Genomic DNA, 16,729 nt, shown 5'->3' with positions numbered 1-16,729 from the left:
GTAGAAACCAGAGATACAGTAGAACGTATCAATGAAACTAGAAGCTGTTTTTTTGAAAGAATCAATAAGATCAATAAACCATTGGCCACACTAATCCAAAAGAAAAGAGAGAAAACCCAAATTCATAAAATTATGAATGAAAAGGTAGAGATCACAACTACCACCAAGGAAGTAGAAACAATCATCAGAAGTTATTATCAACAGTTAATATAACTATAAAAAGCTATACAAAGCTAAGCAACCTAGATGAAATGGATGCATTCCTGGAAAACTACAAACTCACAAAATAGAACCAGGAAGAAATTGACAACCTGAATAGACTGATAGCTAGTAACGAGATTGAAGCAGAAATCAAAAACCTCCCAAAAAACAAGAGCCCAGGACCTGAGGTATTCTCTGGGGAATTCTACCAAACGTTCAAAGAAGAAATAACACCTATTCTTTTGAAGCTGTTTCAAAAAATTGAAGCAGAAGGAAAACTTCCAGACTCTTTCTAGGAAGCCAGCATTACCCTGATCCCCAAACCAGGCAAAGACCCTATAAAAAGGAGAATTTTAGACCAATATCACTCATGAATATGGATGCTAAGATTCTCAACAAGATCCTAGCAAACAGGATCCAACAGCACATTCAAAAGATTATCCACCATGACCAGGTGGGATTCATTCCTGGGCTACAAGGATGGTTCAACATTCGCAAATCAATCAATGTGATAGAACAAATTAATATGAGGAGAGAGAAGAACCACATGGTCCTCTCAATTGATGCAGAAAAAGCTTTTGACAAAATCCAGCATCTATTCCTGACTAAAACACTTCAAAGTATAGGGATAGAGGGAACATTCCTGAACTTCATCAAATCTATCTATGAAAGACCCACAGCCAATATCATCCTCAATGGGAAAAAAGCTTGCAGCCTTCCTGTTGAGATCAGGAACACGACAAGGATGCCCACTCTCACCACTCTTGTTCAACATAGTATTAGAAATCCTAGCAACAGCAATCAGACAACAAAGAGAAATGAAAGGTATCCAAATTGGCAATGAAGAAGTCAAACTCTCTCTCTTCGCAGATGACATGATTCTTTATATGGAAAACCCAAAAGACTCCACCCCCAAACTACTAGAACTCATACAGCAATTCAGTAACGTGGCAGGATACAGAGTCAATGTACAGAAATCAGTGGCTTTCTTATACACTAACAATGAAAATACAGAAAGGGGAATTAGAGAATCTATTTCATTTACTATAGCACCAAGAACCATAAGATACCTGGGAATAAACCTAACCAAAGAGGTAAAGGATCTGTACTTCAGGAACTGCAGAACACTCATGAAAGAAATTGAAGAAGAGACAAAAAGATGGAAGACCATTCCATGCTCTTGGATTGGAAGAATAAACATTGTTAAAATGTCTATACTGCCTAGAGCAATCTATACTTTTAATGCCATTCCGATCAAAATTCCACCGGTATTCTTCAAAGAGCTGGAGCAAATAATCCAAAAATTTGTATGGAATCAAAAGAGACCCCAAATCGCTAAGGAAATGTTGAAAAACAAAAACAAAACTGGGGGCATCACGTTACCTGATTTGAAGCTTTACTACAAAGCTGTGAGCACCAAGACAGCATGGTACTGGCATAAAAACAGACACATAACCAGTGGAACAGAGTAGAGAGTCCAGATATGGACCCTCAGCTCAATGGGCAAATAATCTTCGACAAAGCAGGAAAAAATATACAGCGGAAAAAAAGACAGTCTCTTCAATAAATGGTGCTGGGAAAACTGGACAGCTATATGTAGAAGAATGAAACTCCACCATTCACTTACACCGTACACAAAGATAAACTCAAAATGGATAAAAGACCTCAACGTGAGACAGGAATCCATCAGAATCCTAGAGGAGAACATAAGCAGTAATCTCTTCGATATCAGCCACAGCAACTTCTTTCAAGATATGTCTCCAAAGGCAAAGGAAACAAAAGTGAAAATAAACTTTTGGGACTTCATCAAAATCAAAAGCTTCTGCACAGCAAAGGAAACAGTCAAAAAAAACCAAAGAGGCAACCCACGGAATGGGAGAAGATATTTGCAAATGACAGTACAGACAAAAGATTGATATCCAGGATCTATAAAGAACTCCTCAAACTCAACACACACAAAACAGACAATCATATCAAAAATGGGCAGAAGATATGGACAGACACTTCTCCAATGAAGACATACAAATGGCTATCAAATACATGAAAAAATGTTCATCATCACTAGCCATCAGGGAGATTCAAATTAAAACCACATTGAGATATCACCTTATACCAGTTAGAATGGCCAAAATTAACAAGACAGGAAACAACATGTATTGGAGGGGATGTGGAGAATGGGGAATCCTCTTCCACTGTTGGTGGGAATGCAAGTTGGTGCAGCCTCTTTGGAGAACAGTGTGGAGATTCCTCCAGAAATTAAAAATAGAAGTTCCCTATGACCCTGCCATTGCACTACTGGGTATTTACCCCAAAGATACAGATGTAGTGAAAAGAAGGGCCATCTGTACCCCAATGATTATAGCAGCAATGGCCACGGTCACCAGACGTGGTGCCCTTCAACAGACGGATGGATAAGGAAGATGTGGTTCATTATACACTATGGAATATTATGCCTCCATCAGAAAGGATGAATACCCAACTTCTGTAGCAACATGGACAGGACTGAGTGAAATAAGTCAAGCAGAGAGAGTCAAGTATCATATGGTTTCACTTATTTGTGGAGCGTAACAAATAACATGGAGGACATTGAGAGGAGAAGGGAGTTGAGGGAAATTGGAAGGGGAGGTGAACCATGAGAGACTATGGACTCTGAAAAACAACCTGAGGGTCTTGAAGGGGCGGGGGGTGGGAGGTTGGGGGAACAAGGTGGTGGGTATAAGGGAGGGCACATATTGCATGGAGCACTGGGTGTGATGCAAAAACAATGAATATGTTATGCTGAAAAGAAATTTTAAAAAAATAAATAAGGTTGTATGCTAATATTCCTATATACCAGGATTGGATGTTTAGCTGCAAGATAGCTCTTGCTTACAGCTTGCTTGCCTTTGACAACTAAGTCATGCGGGGGGATGGGGCAGGTTATAATACATCCCTCAAATATCATCACCAAATGTGCTAAGGAGGACAAGATGTGCAGAATAAAACAATAGGGAAGGGAGAAAGGGTTAGATACTGGCCACAGAAATGGGCCTCTCTTGAAGTCAAACCCTTGACCTTGTCCAAGTTCAGAGATTATGTGACCAAAAAGAGCCCCAGAGAAATAGAAAATAGCCCCCCTGCTCAGCAAAATCCAAAAGTCACTGAGGAGGGTGAATCAGCGGGGGAGCCTTCCTCTGTCATCAACCCGACGGAGGACATTTCTGCTCATTTCTAAAGTGGGTTGCTGTGATATCACTGTTAGTAATTTCCACACTCATGCACCTTTCAGGTGGGGTGCCCTTTCAGGTATTGACTGGAAGCTCTCTTGTCCCTCCCCCACACCATAGACTCTATTCTTCCCTACTCCAGGCTAAGCATAAGCCATTACTCCCCCAACACTCTGTGACAGAATTTTTGTTTTTTTCTCCTTGTTGTCTTCCTTTGAACTAGCAATAGGTACTCCCTGGATACCCACCTTTCTATCAGATTTCTCCCTGATTCCTAAACCAATCTTAGGATATGGTCATTGTTTATCCCATTTCAAATGTAAGGCTAAGGAAAAGCAAAGGTAGTTGATTTGTTCCTCTTCATACAGCTAGTAGTTGACAACAAGGGATCAATAGCCAAGTCCTTCTGACCTAAACTCCCAGCTTCTCAGTTCCACATGTGGTTACATTGTTGATGTAAGACCTGCTGGGTGCCTCCCCTAAATTGGGTACTGCTCAGATGGCAGAGTCCAGAGAATGCTGTAGACCAGGGGGTCACCTTAGAGTAGAAAGAAGGACTAATCACAGAAAAACCTTCCTACAGTCTTTTTTTTTTTTTAAGATTTTGTTTATTTATTTGCCAGAGAGATTGAGAGAGAGAGAGAGAGAGAGAGAGCTCACAGGCAGGCAGAGTGGCAGCAGAGGCAGAGGGAGAAGCAGGCTCCCCGCTGAGCAAGGAGCCCAATGTGGGACTCGATCCCAGGATGCTGGGATCATGACCTGAGCCGAAGGCAGCCGCTCAACCAACTGAGCCCCCCCCCCAGGTGTCCCACCTTCCTACATTCTTAAGGTGTTTTCTTATTTGGCAGCTGCTGCCCATGGTGGGAACTCTGATTTGGCAGATGTGCTAGAAAGTTTGATGGGAAGGTTTTCCCTGAGGCTAGGGATATGGTGGTTTGAAGAGGTACCAACAACAGAAGAAAACAAATGCAGCCAAAAAAAAGTATTTCCTATTTCTTACAGATTCTCTTCAACCCCGAAAGATGTCTTTTCAGCAACAGCAACAATGCAAAATCCCTTGTCAGACCCCTCCCCAGGTTCCTGTGTCCTACCCTCCCCAGGTCCCTGTGCCTTGCCCTCCCAAAGGGCCTGAGCCATGTCTCCCACCCCTCAGCCAGCATAAGTGCCTCCCTATGCAACCTCCCCCATGCCAAGAATATCTGCCAAAGCAAAAGTGATTTCTCTGAAGCCACCCTCCTCAACTTGGTCCATGAAGCAGATGGACTCTCTTTCCTTTCGCCATAGATTTTATTTTCACCCAATAACATAGAACCACTTATGGCCCCAGAAGAGGTTAATTCTCCAAATTCAAGGTGAATCTTCCATGATTTGTCCACCAGCTTTTCTCATTTTACCCCAAACAGTAGAAGTTGGCCAGATGTGACATGTTCTCAAGGCAGTCCTTGGAGCCTGGATAGGTGTGTTCTTCTCTGGCTATCATCAGCTATAATGGGCCATTCTTCCACCATAGCACTCTCTACCCATAGTGATATTCATCTCTCCATAACAACTTTTACCTCTGGAAGCTGAAGAAGAATCCCACAAAGGAAAGAAAACAATAACTTTTCTTTAGGTTTCATAAGGGAAAACAGAATTCTTCTAAATGATCTTAAAATTCACATGAGAAGATACTCTCCTTTTCTACATCCCCCAGAGTAGTTGTTGAAGTTTTCTGCCTTCTTTACACCTCCTCCACTCCATCTCTCATGGTTAGTTAGACCCTTCTTGGGACCAACCCCTGGCTCTGTGGTCCCTTCCCCAGTCCCACTGGAATCATGCCCTTGACTCTCTGTTTGATCTATTAAAAATATCATCCCTAAGGAAACTTGACTTTTGTACAGTTACTACTCAGACCATTATGGGTATAGACAAGGTTTGTGAAGCTGGGGAATGGAAAAAGTTACATAAAAGGAGTAATGGCTTATACAAGGAAACAGAGCACAGGGAAAGAGGGAGGAACTCCTCCTTAGAAACACCCCCCACGCAGTCTCCAAATCCAATTGACTAGCCCCAAATATGGGCTCTACCTTCAGCTCCTCAGCCTTCTTCCCAGAGGAAACCCACTCTAGGGAAAGGAGATGATGAGCACTGGTGATGGAGTGATAGGACAGCTGAGAATCTGTGGGGTCAGCAGGACTCTCAGGGAAGAGGAGAGTAAATATTCCCTTTGAATTGTATTTAGATAATTATATCATCCTTCAGAACATCATGTGACCTCCATTGTGTACACTGATAAATTATGTATCTTTAACTAAAAGCCCAAATGCCTCCCCTATATTGGATACTGTGGGATTTGCTCTAATACAAGGAATGGCAAAAAACAAACAAACAAACGAACAAACACATGGTAATTTTAAAACTCCCCTGAGGCATCAAGGGGTAGGGGCCCACAATGTGTGATGCCATGTAACAGCTCTGTTTTTTTTACTGTTTTTAGAGAGATGCAAATATAAACCACAAAACTTTGTGGGGAAGACAAGAAAACAGAACAGCCACCAGAACTCTAAATGACTGTGTTTGTGAATGGATACAATCTTGTGACTGAATGGCTGAATGATGTCTCCCAAAGATGTCCATGACTTAATCCTGGGAATTTGTGGATACGTTACTTTACAGGATTAAAGGGATTTCGTAGGTGGGGATATCAAGGTGAAGTGAAGGATATGGAGATGGGGAAAGTATCCTGGATTATCCAGGTGAGCCCAGCGTACTCACAAGGCTTCTTATAAGAGGGATTCAGGAAGATCAAGAGTGAGTCACAGGAAATGTAATGATAGAAACAAGATATAGGAGTGATATGAACAAGGGGCCATGGGCCAAGGAATTCAGGCAGCCTCTAGAAGCTAGAAAAGGCAAGAAAACAGATTCTCCTTTGAAAGTTCCAGAAGGAACACAGCACTGCCAACATCTTAATTTTAAACTCTGACTTCTAGAACTCTAAGACAATAAAATCACATTGTTTTAAACCACTGAGTTCATGGTGATCTGTTACAGCACATAGAAAACTAAAAGAAACTTCATTCCCTCTGCTTAAAATTCCTGAAGAAGACAGGATGTGGGAGGATGAGGCAGGGGGCAGGGGCATAAAGGGAACTTGGCTCATGAGTCCTGAAGTCCCTAAACTAGGTCTAGTGGCCTGCTGGAGATGACACTCAAGAGAGCTGATTGTTAAATATTCAGAAATTTGGAAGCCTGTTGTTAAATCATTGGTAGCTTGAAATTGTCCAGGATTTACACCCTGAAAAGCACACAGATCCAGGCTCTGCTCTTCTCCCTGCAGCAGTGTTACCAGACCACCATCGATTAGTCCCAGCTTGGGGGCTGATAAATTCAACAGTGCTGTGATGGGAGACTGCCAGGTGGCAGGGGGCTATGGGTACCTTCTAGCAGCTGAAGACTTCAGTCTTATACCTGGGAGAATCTGAATCCAGGATGAGGGTCCAAGCTCCAAAAAGGAACAAAGGAACCATCACCTTGATCTCAGCCTGGTAAGACCCTGAACAGGGGTCCCAGCTAAGCCATGCCCACACCTCGGAACCATGAGATAGTCAGTATGTGTTGGTTAAGCTGCTGTTTGTGTGGTTTGTTATTAGCAATAGCAAACTAACCTATATTCTATAAATGGTTTCTTGCCCTCCCAAATATTCTCTTCCACAGGTTTCTAGTCCTTTTTTTTTTTTTTTTTTTTTTTTTTAATTTTAAACCATTGTTTACACAGTCCCAAGTCCTGGTTCTATCCCATCTTTGTCTCTCTCATCTTGAGACATTCAGATGACACTATTCCCCCAGCTATTAGGAGTGGATCTAACAGGACAAACACAAGGATAAGTCGCTCCAGAAGAGAGGCACAGGATCCATGTTCTTAATTGAATTGCTTGTAGATGTGGCTGTGGTGGTTCCTGTGATTGTGGCTAATTCCAGGGGATAGAATGGCAGCCACAAAGGGTAAAAAGTGTAAAAAAAAAAATGTGTGAGTAGGCAAAGACACCCCCCTCCCCTCTGGGACCCTCATGATTATTGTCCCACTGTGAATATCCAGCCCACCAATGAAGGGCTTCTGTTAGAAGTGTGAGAGAGGTTCCATCACAGCAGAAATAAAGGAAAGGTCCCCAAACCCTCCCCAGATCCCTGAGCACTACCTACTGGCTTCAGCCAGCATTTATGCTGCCAGTGCAGGGCCCATGGTGCTCCCAGGAATGCCCACCAAAACAGACATGCAACCTCTGAGGCCACCACTTAAGTTCTTCTCATTGCACCTCCTTCCCCCACTGAGCACCACACAGTCCCACAAAATTCCAGCTCTCATGGGCTCCAAATATAAAACCTTCACAGTTCCCTGGCTTTCCATGAACAGTTAAGCAACCTACCACGGGTCCTATAACAATAGGGATTAGACCAGAATAGCCTGATGGGTGCTTCCTTCCCTTTCTGTCTTCTGATTAGAGCTGGTTCTTCTTGCAGCTTCAGGTCCAGTGTTGCCTCCTGGTGGCGAGAAGATCATTAGGAAAACCGTTCTCTCCCTCCTCCCATGTTAAAAATATGAAGCACTGGGTGTTATACACAAATTACGAATCATGGAACACTACATCAAAAACTAATGAAGTACTGTATGGTGACTAACATAACATAATAAAAATATAAAATAAAATAAAAATATGAAGACCTTGTAAAGCAAAAATGTTTCCAGAATTAACAAGAGCTGTCCTAAATCATCTGAAATTTCCCCAGAATTTCCTGACTTTCCAATCCCACTTTTAGGGAAGGAAATAGGTCCCCAGTGTTTTTTGTATGCACAAAGATTAACCCTGCAAAAGGTACCCAGTGTGCCAAAGGGGCTTCTCTTCAACTCTGCTGTCTCCATTCAGACATTTCTCTCAGTGAGACCCCATAATTTTCCCCCTTGCAGGGAGATGGGAAGGTGACAGAGTCATAGGAGCACACAGGAAACAGAAGCTGGTTGGAAAACCTTGGGAAGAGTTTGAGGAGAATATGGGTCATAGCAGAGGGAGTGGGGAACTCTGTTCAAGGGAATGACTCCCACCTTCCCACGGCCTCAGCCTCCATGACAGCTGCTTCCCTTACAGGTCCATCCTATCTTGTATCTTCCCTTTACTCCTGAAGTAGATCTCTCCAGGCAGGGGATTTGGGAGGGTTGGGGGTGCGAGGAGGAAGGATTCTGGCCAAGGAGGGCACTAGTTCCAGAGAAGGGAAGATTGACCCTCTAGGCTGGATACTTGACATGGGAGTCCATCTCTATTTGCTGTATCCTGGACAAATATAGGTGGTCTGGGATTTCTAGCCCATAGGACCAAAGAGGTGTGCCTCCTGGGGTCTCTGGGCTGATATAGATATACTGACAATGGAAGCTGACCTTTGGAGACGGATCTCTTCATTATCATCTCCACCTTCATGGAGCCAGATCTCCCTCCCCTAACAAATAGTTTATTTTGTTCTTTTTTTTTTTTTTAAGATTTTATGAGTTTATTTGACAAAGAGATAGAGAGCACAAGTAGGCAGAGCAGCAGGCAGAGGGAGAGGGAGAAGCAGACTCTCCACTGAGCAGGGAGCCTGATGTGGGGCTTGATCCCAGGACCCTGGGAACACACCCTGAGTCGAAGGCAGACACTTAACCAACTGAGTCACACTGGCACCCCTAGTTTATTTTATTCTTAACTCCTCGGCTAGATTTTGTCTTGTATATCCACTCGTTCATTCCCCCAAACATTCACTGAGCATCTATTATCTATCAAGTCCTGTGCCAGCACTGAAGATGCAAAGAGGAATAAGAAGGTCCTTCTCTGGAGCAGGGCACCCTGTGAGGCAGGAAACAGAAGTATACACAGGCCTTGTCTCCCAGTAGAACAGGTGAGGGCACCAAGCTGTAGGGAATGTACTGGGGATGTTCAAAGATAGCATCTCTTAACTATAACCATATAGGGCCCAGGGACATCAGCATGGAAGGTGGAGTTTTCAAGATGAGCTTGGAAGGCGAGAAGAAAAATAAACATCAATCGGACAAGAAGGGAAATGAATTCCAGTTTAAGAGAAGAACAATGGGAAAGTTACTGAAATATTACTGCATTTCTTTATTGATATTAAGCATCAGTCACTGAGAGACCAAGACATGCTGAGCTATGTGCTGGGGATTAGGAGTACAGAGATAAAAATAAGTGTTTCCTGATCTCCTAGACTAGCCCATCATTTGAGGGAGAGAAATTGGGAAATAAGTATGCAAAATGGGGGTGAAATCTTAGAATGAGCCTGGCTCAGGCAACTAACAGCCTGGAAGAGTCAGATAAATCATGCCAAAGACAAAATGTCCTAGAAGTTCAAGGAGAGAAGAGGGCAGTAGGAGAAGAGGAATGGAAAGAAGGAGGATGTGACTGGCAGAGAAAAAAGCATAGAGTCAAAAAAAACCCAACACATTTTGGGAACCATAAGTAGTTTAGAAAAATGAGATGAAATATTATACGCTCAACTTTTGAGACCTTTGGGCCTTATCTTCAATATGATGGTAAAATTGGGGTTTATCTTCTAAAATTGGCTGTAAGAGTGCTGCAGAGGATGAATTAGAGCTGGGGCACTTTGGGACACCTGTGACAATGACAACTTCAATGAAACAATAGCAGTTATCATGAAGGTGATGGGGGCTGGCTAGAGGGAGGTGCATACTGTGGGTTGCAATACCAGCCTGGGGCATGAGCCTGCAGTTTCGGAGATAGAACTGGCAGGTGCTGCTAGCACGTTTAGTGTAAGGCTGAGTGGGAGGTAGGAGGTGGGGTGATCCTAGGTTTTTGGTCTGGAGGTCTCAGTATATGGGAACACGCCTCACAGAGTTGGAAAGAATAAGACAACATGTAAGAAAGGATGTAGAAGGTGACAAATTCTGATTTTGTGAAATCAGTTTGAAGTGCCAAAGAATATGCAATGAATGTTAATATTTAGGCCTGGAGAAAAGGGAAGAGCGTGGGCTTTGGATTTGTTTGGCATAGAGGTGGTAGAAAACATTGGTAGAGAAAGAGGTCAGCAGTAATGTGTCAGGTGAATGAAGTCAGGTGGAGTTGAAAGGACTGAGCAGAGGAGGAAGAGGTCATGGAGGAGGGCAGAGGAGGCCAGAGAAATGAGCCATCATTCAGGTATTAGAGGAACCCAAGTGAGAGGAGTGAAAGAGGGAATATAAGAGTATCAAATAACTGCAGTAAGGTCCAACTGGATCAATACAGAACCACGTCCATGAAGATGCCATAGATTTCCTAATACACAGTGAATGAGCAAAAGTGCATAAACATCAGGAAAATATCACTAAGAGTAATTGAGGAAAGAAAGGGGAGGATCATGAGTGTTTCCCCTGTGCCACATATGGCCCACAAGAAAGGGAGAGCTGTCTCTTTCTGCCATGTGAAATCTTATGCAACAGGGCTGCCTAGAGGGAAGGTAATTGCAGCAGAGAGAAGCTGGAGGGAAGATGCCAAATGCCTCGGCACTGTAGGAGTTATACATACTCAACACTGTGTTCAATACCTCAGTGAGGGGTGACAGGATCTCCTGAAGAACATATTCAAATTTCCCACAAGAGAAAAAGTCAGTTTTAACCACCTGCCAAGCCCAGAAAGCTCCTAAGTATCAGGACACCAGAACAATATCATTCAGATAAGGACTTCCTTGCCCCTTCTGCCTCTTCCCTCTGCAGCCCCTTTCCTGAAACCAGGGGTATTTGGGCAGGTGAAGGAAGAAGAGGAGAAAATCAAAAAAGCAAACAGATATTTTTCTTTCTGGTCCCAGAGAGAAAGAGAAGGAAATCCAATGTTCAAGGAAATATACATTCTAACTACTGAAATAACATTGTTTAGAATAAATAGAAGTTATTAGAGAACTTATTGTCTAAGCATGATCCTAAAAGTCTATCATATGCTAGAGATTCCATCCCAGGAGGAAGGGAAGAGCTAGCCCCACAGAGAGGGTCGTAAAAGGCACCAATGGAAGAAATAGATTTGCTTTCTGACTTTATCCTGTGAGGGCTATTTATTCAACAAGAATTACGCAGAGAGATAGAAAAAGACAGAAAAAGAAGATTTCCCATGAAAAAACAGAGAGGGGAGTCCAAGTGAAGTTAAACTGCTGATACAGAATTCCCTGACCTGATATAATATGCAGGCATACAGATCCTGCAGGCTTTCACAGATAAACCACAGAATGGTCCGCTTGTCTCATATTCATGTGAACTCCATCAGGAACTTTGGCTAGAGGGCAGAAAAAAATGATACGGAAAAGTGAGATTTCAGGGCCAAGATCTGGTGAGGGGAGCAGGGAGAGATCCAGCAAACCAAGGGATGAAAGAGCCAGGAAAGCACTAACGAAAATAATGACTCACATGTACAGTAAACATTTACTAACAGCTTGGGAGGGTCAGACAAATCATGCCAAGGACAAAATGTCCTAGAATTTCTTAATTCATTCATACTTCATTCACAGAATCTCATTCAATCTTCACAGAAAACTATGAGTACAGTGCGAGTGTAGGGTGTATGCCTTGTGCTTGGAAATGTGCCTGACATATTGTAAACACTCAATATAAGTCACATTTTGTCCTAAGGTAAGTGCTATTATTTTCACATTTTATGGATGAGGGAACTGAGACTTAGAAAGTGAAGTCAATTACCAGGGGTCATTGGTAAGTAAAAAATGAAGGTGGGATTTAAACCTAGGGATCTGCATCCAGCATCCTCATTCTTAATCTAGGGGCTTTGATACCCACTCCTCTCCCCTTACAGCCTCTTTCCCTCTAGACCCAGCAGCTCCAGAAACTGTTCTGTGTTGACCTCAGTAGTGCTTTGCTGCCAGCCATGCTGCTGACCAAACACTGAGCCAAGGGTGAGTGTGATAGCCGGGAGATTAACATAACACTGCCTTGCCCTTTAAAGGAGGGTTTTAAAGACTGGCACGATGATGGACAAATGCCCAAGTGAAAGTCCAATGGATAATATACTTTCATTCAGTGGGAATTTATTGAGCAAGAAATAGGACAGGGAAGAAGCAAGAAGTAGGACAGGACTGCAGCCAGGCAAAGGCCAGTAGAAATCACCACATATTTTCTTTCTTTCTTTCTTTCTTTCTTTCTTTCTTTCTTTCTTTCTTTCTTTCTTTCTTTCTTTCTTTCTTCTTCTTTCTTTCTTTTCCTTCCTTCCTTCCTTCCTTCCTTCCTTCCTTCCTTTCTTTCTTTCTTTCTTTCTTTTTTTCTAGATTATTTATTTGAGAGAGAGAGAGTCCACATGGCAAGGAGGGGCAGAGAGTCTTAAGCAGACTGCAGCTGAGCATGGAGCCCAACACAGGGTTTGATCTCCTGATGCTGAAATCACAACCTGAGCCAAAGCCAAGAGTCAATGCTTAACTGACTGTGGCACCCAGGTGCCCCCAAATCACCACGTCATTTGACATCACCATCACAAATAATTGCCTGAAGGCTAGCGTTGGTCCAGAGCTGAACAGCAGGTGGAGCTGAGTCTCTTGAGATGGGTACAGAAATTGCTTCTCAACAGCTTTGAAGAGCTAGAGCTTGTAACAATGAAAAGGATAGGGCAAAGAAAATGAGTGTTGAGGGGTAGGTTGTACCAACACAAGGGGTCTGATACCAGTTGTCCTGGTGACAGGGAGTTAAATTCTGGCCCACACTCCCCTTTTATTTGGGTTCATTTGGGTTTCAATTGTGTATGACATTCCTTCTCCTTTGTAAATACCAAATAAACCATATACTGGTGTTCCCCATTCTCCCTAGTACATTGTCTCTTCTCTCTTCCAAACCTCTCATCCTTATCCACTCAGCAAACACCTGTTGTACTCAGTCAAACTCAAGTTCTCAGTCTGCTCAGTGGCACAGGTCTGGAACCACATTCCCAATAACCATTCAAGATGTTCCACTGTGACCACAAAACGTGCACAGACTTAAACTCATCTTTTTCTCACACAAATCTATTCTGTTTCCTCATCACCCATTAATAATAATACCTGGGAGTCATCTTTCATAATTTTCTTCTAAGCTTCCCATTAACTGAATCTCATAAACATACTTCTCTGATGATACTTCTCTCATCAGCATGCTTTCACTACCACCACCACTGCCTTCCTTCAGACTTGGAGATGTTTATAACCTCTTTGAAACAGACTAGTGCAACGTTTGACCCATCCCCCAGTCTGTCTGACACTTTGCTGTCAGAATCTCTGTCAACACCTTAGACATGATCCTTTCACCATTTTAACCAAAAGGCACTCATGGCTGTTAGTGAATGACTGCCAAGATGAACTTTCTGAGTTCAAGGAATTATGTATTCCACTCCATTTGTCTTTCCCACACCAACTTCCTTCTATGACCCCAGGCACAGATCTGTTCCAACCACAGAGACCCACTGGCCAGTCCTTTGAAAAGGCAAGGAAGAAACTTTCTCAGAGGCAAATCTTTCTACTCTAAGACCAGATCTGGGATTAACCCAGTATGTCAGAACTGGTCAGGAGCACCAAACTCAAGTTCTTTACAGTAAGCAGGGTTTATCAAGGATATCAAGGGTAGCCACTCCCCAATTGAACAAAAATTGCAAAGCACAACAATCAGTGAGTTATAGGCAGAAGGGAAGAAAAAGAGCTAAAATAATCCCTGGACTTTGGCTAGGTTGAGTGGAGTATTATAAAGAGGCTTCAGAATCTGATATTAGAAAAATAGGAAGGAGAGAACCAAAATGTTTGTGAGCAATTGGGAAAGGTCTCCTAGAAAGGTGGAGAAGGGGTTAAAAGGAGTTAAAAGTTAAAAGGAGTTAAAAATTTGGGGGTAAAGAGAGATCATGTGTAAACAGAGATTTTCTGCTCCTAGCAACAGTGAACCTCCCTATACTTAGAGTTCAGTAGTCTTCATTATGGTCTGATTTCACCAGCATAAATTTTGAATGACCCTGGGAGAGAACATGACACCAAAGGAGTGTTGATTAAACACAAGCCCTATTTTCAAGGGCCTGAGTTGAGCTTGGAGCTCTGGAGTCACACAACAATCACTACTTGATGATGAAGTGATGAGGTCACAAGTGGGGCTCCCCTCCCCAGCCTTGGCTTCCTCAGAGCTAAGCAGAGGAACCAGAGGGAAAATCCACCTTCTCACATACAGCAATACCATCCACCTCATTTGACTACTTGTCAAGTTCACTACCAACACAAAGGGGTGAGTTGCATTTGGACAACTGCAAATGCCCCATCTTTTCCCTCTCCTTTCCTAAGAGTGACTTAAAGGACCCCAGACATTGAACAGGGTTAAGATGATGGCTATTTTTGAATGAAAGCATCCCTTCATTTCAGAAGCAAGAACTGGGATGTGCCTCATTTGAAATAGAGATTCTTTTTATTTTTTTAATTTTTTATTTTTTATAAACATATATTTTTATCCCCAGGGGTACAGGTCTGTGAATCAATGAAACAAGATGAAATAGACATTCTTAACAAATTTCGAGTTTAACTTAATTATCTCTCCAGAGAGCCATATTGCTTTCAAAACTAAATTAGATAACTGTATACTTTTATATTGTTCAAGGAAATCAAAGGAGTGTCAAATTAGATACAGCTTGCAAGTATTGTCAGGGATTGAAAAGCCCTGCTCATATCTAGAAGTCAAATCATCCATAGAAGACCTAACTCAGGGCAAAACTTAACAGAGGAGGAAAAAAATTCTTTCTTAAAATTATATTATGTGGCTCTCAAATTCATATTTTCAGAAGAATTAGAATTTCCCTGTTCATCTCCTCCTTTCCTGAGTTCTTCCTTCCCCTAATCATGGGGAGGAGTCACAGAGTGGCCTCTGGTATTCCAGCCATGGTAGAGATTAAGTTTCTTTCCATCCCCAGTTTTCAAGTGAAGAAAGCAATTCTCAAGGCTTTGAGGGCTTAGGGAAAACACAGGAATGAAAGAAGTGTCCTGAGTCCCTAAACCTGGTAACATACTTTCTCATTCCATCTCCAGAGGATTAGAGTAGTAGCCCTGCAGGAATTGTTTCAAACCCTTGTTGTGCCATGAGTGCTTTTAGCAGTTTGACCAAATTCATGACTTCAGAATAATGTACTTAAATTAATTAAAAGACATGGAGTTACAAAAGATGCCACTTATACTGATAACATATGATTAAATATGGTTTTATCATGGGGCGGGGTTAGTTCCAGGACCCTAGGTTGAAAACTCCTGCTGAGGGATATGGAATTGAGACAAGGTAAGTGAACAAAAAGCAGGGTAAGGGTGAAGAGACCAAGAGATGTTGTCACCAATGACTCCAAGGACAGAAGGACAGCTCTAGACCCCAAACCATCCCAGGAAAGTTTTTCATAAAAGCAAGGAGACCAGGAGGTGTGAGTGGGAAGCCTCCTGGTCCTCTTGCAGTGTGGTCTCCCACATATGACCTGTTGCATATTTCTTTACAGGACCCAGAAAATCAAAAGAGAATGTCAAGTGATGATAAAAATAAATCTAGTGAACCTAAGAATGAGCCCAAGAACTGTGATCCCAGGTGTGAACAAAAATGTGAAGCCAAATGCCAGCCCAGCTGTTTAAAAAAGCTGCTGCAACGGTGCTCTGAAAAGTGCCCACGGGAAAAATGCCCAGCACCACAAAAGTGTCCAGCGTGCCCCTCACCATGTCCCCCACCGTGTCCTCCTCCATGCCCAGCTCCCTTCCCCTCCAAGTCCTGTTCCAAGTCCTGTCCTCCTAAATGTCCATCTCCCTGCCCACCCCCAGAGTGAGGCACCAAGGGCACCTCTCATTCCAGTACCTCTAACGTGTCTACCATGTTCACCATCTTATCCTGAAAGCTGAAGCCATGAACTGACAAGTAAACGTGTTCCTCTGCTGCACAAGGCTTTCTTCTGTTTTGCTTTGTTTTGACAGTTTGGGGTTTTGTTGTTGTTGTTTTCCAGCACTAAACCACCAAGAAACAATCCCTAGAGAGAGAGGCTATTCTGGCATTCTACAATCAACGGTTTTTGAAGACAGCCTCCCCTCTGGCCCTACCTGCTGCATAGGGATGTGGCATCTCCTGAGGGGTACATCAGGGCCTTCAGACTGAGAGAGCCATAAATATGGCTGTTAACAGTGGCTCACCTCAGGAGCCCAAGCAGCCATGACAGAGGAATAAAGCAAAAGGGGAAAAGAAGAGTGGGATATAGAGGAAAGGTCCAGTCTGGAAAGGCTCAGGAAAAACTATGCCCTCAGCTATTAATCCCACTGCATAATGCTTGTGCAGAACTCTCTGAAAACAGGCTGTG

At 42.9% G+C, this 16,729-nt stretch overlaps 1 protein-coding gene across 1 annotated transcript; it reads left to right on the top strand.

The window, feature by feature from the left end:
• Positions 1–14,518: 14,518 nt before the first annotated feature.
• On the top strand, positions 14,519–16,315 carry LOC131810296 (late cornified envelope-like proline-rich protein 1). The gene is made up of 2 exons (XM_059138056.1): positions 14,519–14,646; positions 15,890–16,315. The coding sequence occupies exon 2, from the start codon at positions 15,911–15,913 to the stop codon at positions 16,205–16,207; it is 297 nt and encodes a 98-aa protein (XP_058994039.1). The 5' UTR covers positions 14,519–14,646; positions 15,890–15,910; the 3' UTR covers positions 16,208–16,315.
• Positions 16,316–16,729: the final 414 nt, after the last annotated feature.

The sequence above is a fragment of the Mustela lutreola genome, chromosome 10 (genome assembly GCF_030435805.1).
Source record: "Mustela lutreola isolate mMusLut2 chromosome 10, mMusLut2.pri, whole genome shotgun sequence".
Lineage (NCBI taxonomy): Eukaryota > Metazoa > Chordata > Mammalia > Carnivora > Mustelidae > Mustela > Mustela lutreola.
The sequence above is the reverse complement of the archived record's forward strand: the minus strand, read 5'-3'. Positions and strand labels throughout refer to the sequence as shown.

Bases quoted from the DNA above. Each gene is read 5' to 3' on its own strand.
- LOC131810296 (XM_059138056.1), top strand. From the start codon at position 15,911: ATGTCAAGTGATGATAAAAATAAATCTAGTGAACCTAAGAATGAGCCC.